Source organism: Triticum aestivum, chromosome 4D, assembly GCF_018294505.1.
Source record: "Triticum aestivum cultivar Chinese Spring chromosome 4D, IWGSC CS RefSeq v2.1, whole genome shotgun sequence".
Taxonomy (NCBI): Eukaryota; Viridiplantae; Streptophyta; class Magnoliopsida; order Poales; family Poaceae; genus Triticum; species Triticum aestivum.
Window position 1 is genome coordinate 379,179,308 of NC_057805.1, and position 2,453 is coordinate 379,181,760.

Sequence of the window (2,453 nt, forward strand, 5' to 3'; positions counted from 1 at the left end):
TTTTCATGTCTTATGACCTATATTTTTATTTTCTTATACCAAATTTTACGTACTGAATCAATAGGAATGTAACTATTTGAATTCTAAATGTAATTTAATTATGAAGTGATCGTAAGATTACCTCGGGTGAAGAATAACTTATATATATATATATAACATTTGTAAGTATAAAAAAGTAAAAAAGGAAAAGGTAAGAAAACAGTGAAATAAGCGAGCGGTTTTGAGGCCTGTGGCCTCCCGCACGGTGGGCAGGCCCAATCAGGCGCTCGCTCGAACGACCCCACCGTTGATCGGATTTGCCTGTTCCAGCCCACCGATCCGGCCGCCCGCTGTTACCTTTGATGGGCCAAACCCATAAATATACCGAAAGCCTTTGCAGTGGACCACTGGGGGGGCTCAGCCGATACCGAGTCTCAACGTCACACGAACTCGGTTCGTTCTTTCCTGTACCACTAGTATTTTTTTCGTGTTTCTGCGCCCCCCACAGCCTCCACACGCTTTCCCCCAAATCGCCGCCGCCATGGAGAAGGAGAAGAAGCTGTCCTTCTCCATCCCTTCCAAGCTCAGGCCGCCCAAGCCGCCCCGCCCCGCCGCCGGCGCTGATTCCTCCGCCGCCAGCGGCAACTCCGCTTCCGCGGCCGCTGCCCCCGCCCAGCAATTCGTCACCGAGTTCGATCCGTCGCAAACCCTAGCCGCCGGCGCCGCGTCCGCCGTCATCGCGCCCCTCCCCAACTCCGGCCACTTCCTCAACCACCGCTCCCGCAAACCCTCCTCCCTCCCGACCCCCGAGGAGGAGGCCGCGCTTGCCGCCTCCACCGCCGGTGGCCCCACATTCGTGCTCGACACCTCCGAGGCCCCCGACAACCCCTCCTCCCACATAGGCTATGGCCTCACCCGACGCGGCGCCGACGCCGACGCTGAGGCTGACGCCACGGAGCCGGGTAAGACGCAGTCTTCCAAGGAATCAGAGAAGAAGTCGACCTCTCCAGCCAGAGATGGCGGCTCCAGCGGTGACCTTATGCTGCGACGGTACAAGGAAGACATGGCCAGCCTCCCGGACCACCGTGGTATAGACGAGTTTGAGGAGGTGCCTGTGGAGGGCTTCGGTGCTGCTCTCCTTGCTGGTTACGGCTGGTCGGAAGGCAAAGGGCTCGGCCGCAATAACAAGGAAGATACCAAGGTTGTTGAGTATAACCGCCGTGCCGGTACGCTGGGATTAGGCTACGACCCTTCTGAGGCAGATCCTAAGAAGACTCGCTCCGGCGACTGGGTTATTGGTGGAAAGAAGCCGACAGAGAATGGTGGAAAGAAGTCCGCCGAGAATGGAAATGCAAAGAAGAGAGATAGGGACAAGGAAGACAGAGTCCGGGAGAGGGATTCAAGTTCCCGACAGAAGAGATCTGGTGATCTTAGGGCCGAGAGGGAGGTTCGAGAGAAAGAGAGAAAATCTCGGGATAGTCGAGAAGAAAAGAGTAGCCGCGATGTTGGTAACAAAGTGCGCTGGTTACAGAGCAATATTAGGGTTAGAGTGGTTAATGAGAGGTTCAGCAGAAGGTTGTACCTGCAGAAGGCAAAAATTGTTGATGTGGTTGGACCAACGACATGTGACATAATGATGGATGATGGGTCAGAGCTTGTGCAGGGGGTGGAGCAGGATATGCTTGAAACAGTCCTGCCACGGACAAACGGGCAAGTGCTTGTGCTCTGTGGGAAGCACAAGGGGGTGTATGGGCATCTGGTAGAGAAGAATTCAGAGGCAGAGACTGCAGTAGTGGAGGATGCCGATACAAAAGACATGGTGCGTGTGAAATATGATCAGATTGCAGAGTACGTTGGGGACCCAGAATTGCTTGGGCATTGATTATTTCTTCTTGAGGAGGGGACATCTGTTTTCCAGGAGCTCTTCTAATGTGCGGTAATATCTGTTCCTTAGTAATAACTATCAGTTGCTGCTTGGATGTAAAATCTTGAACACAATGTTAATTGTGTTATCACTATTATTTGTTGCTTGGATGTGTAAAACCTTCAGCAAACTGTCAGTTTTTGCTTTGTATAATCTGTTTGTTTAAGTCTGCTGCATATGGTTCTAAACCTCATGCTAATTGATGATGTCAGAAGGTGATCCTTGTATCTAAGAGTGATTTTCGGAATTGCATGCTAAAAATCTCATAAACATCTTGGCATCTCGGTGATGGGGTGACCAATAGTTACTATACTGGGACCCTGCCCTTAAACTGCAGATGCTCCCCGCAGGGTTGATTTTGTTTTGGAGTTCTCCTGCTATCCACCATAAGAGATGAAAGTTTTGCTGAAAACATCTAAAGAAAATCTGAACTACAAATCTCTAAGTTGAAGATAGAAGTTAAAAAGTACTACCTTGCTCAAAGTGTGCTATTGAAGATCTGTCCCTTCGTTCTTTTAAGCATATCCATTGCATCTGTGTGTGTGTGTGT

General features: G+C 50.5%; 1 protein-coding gene across 6 annotated transcripts in view; it reads left to right on the forward strand.

Annotated features, from left to right (window-relative positions):
* The first annotated feature begins 396 nt into the window (after nucleotides 1–396).
* The window catches only part of LOC123098033 (protein MOS2), a 10,460-nt gene continuing 8,403 nt past the window's right edge, over nucleotides 397–2,453 (forward strand). For 5 of the 6 annotated variants that reach the window (XR_006447616.1, XR_006447618.1, XR_006447617.1 and 2 more), the window contains exon 1: nucleotides 397–1,915. Coding sequence is in view for 1 of the 6 variants with exons in the window: in XM_044519905.1 (XP_044375840.1) it covers nucleotides 521–1,861 (1,341 nt within the window). In the remaining 5 variants the exon portion in view is untranslated. The remainder of the gene's footprint in view (nucleotides 1,916–2,453) is intronic. The other variant, XM_044519905.1, reaches the window with a different exon arrangement.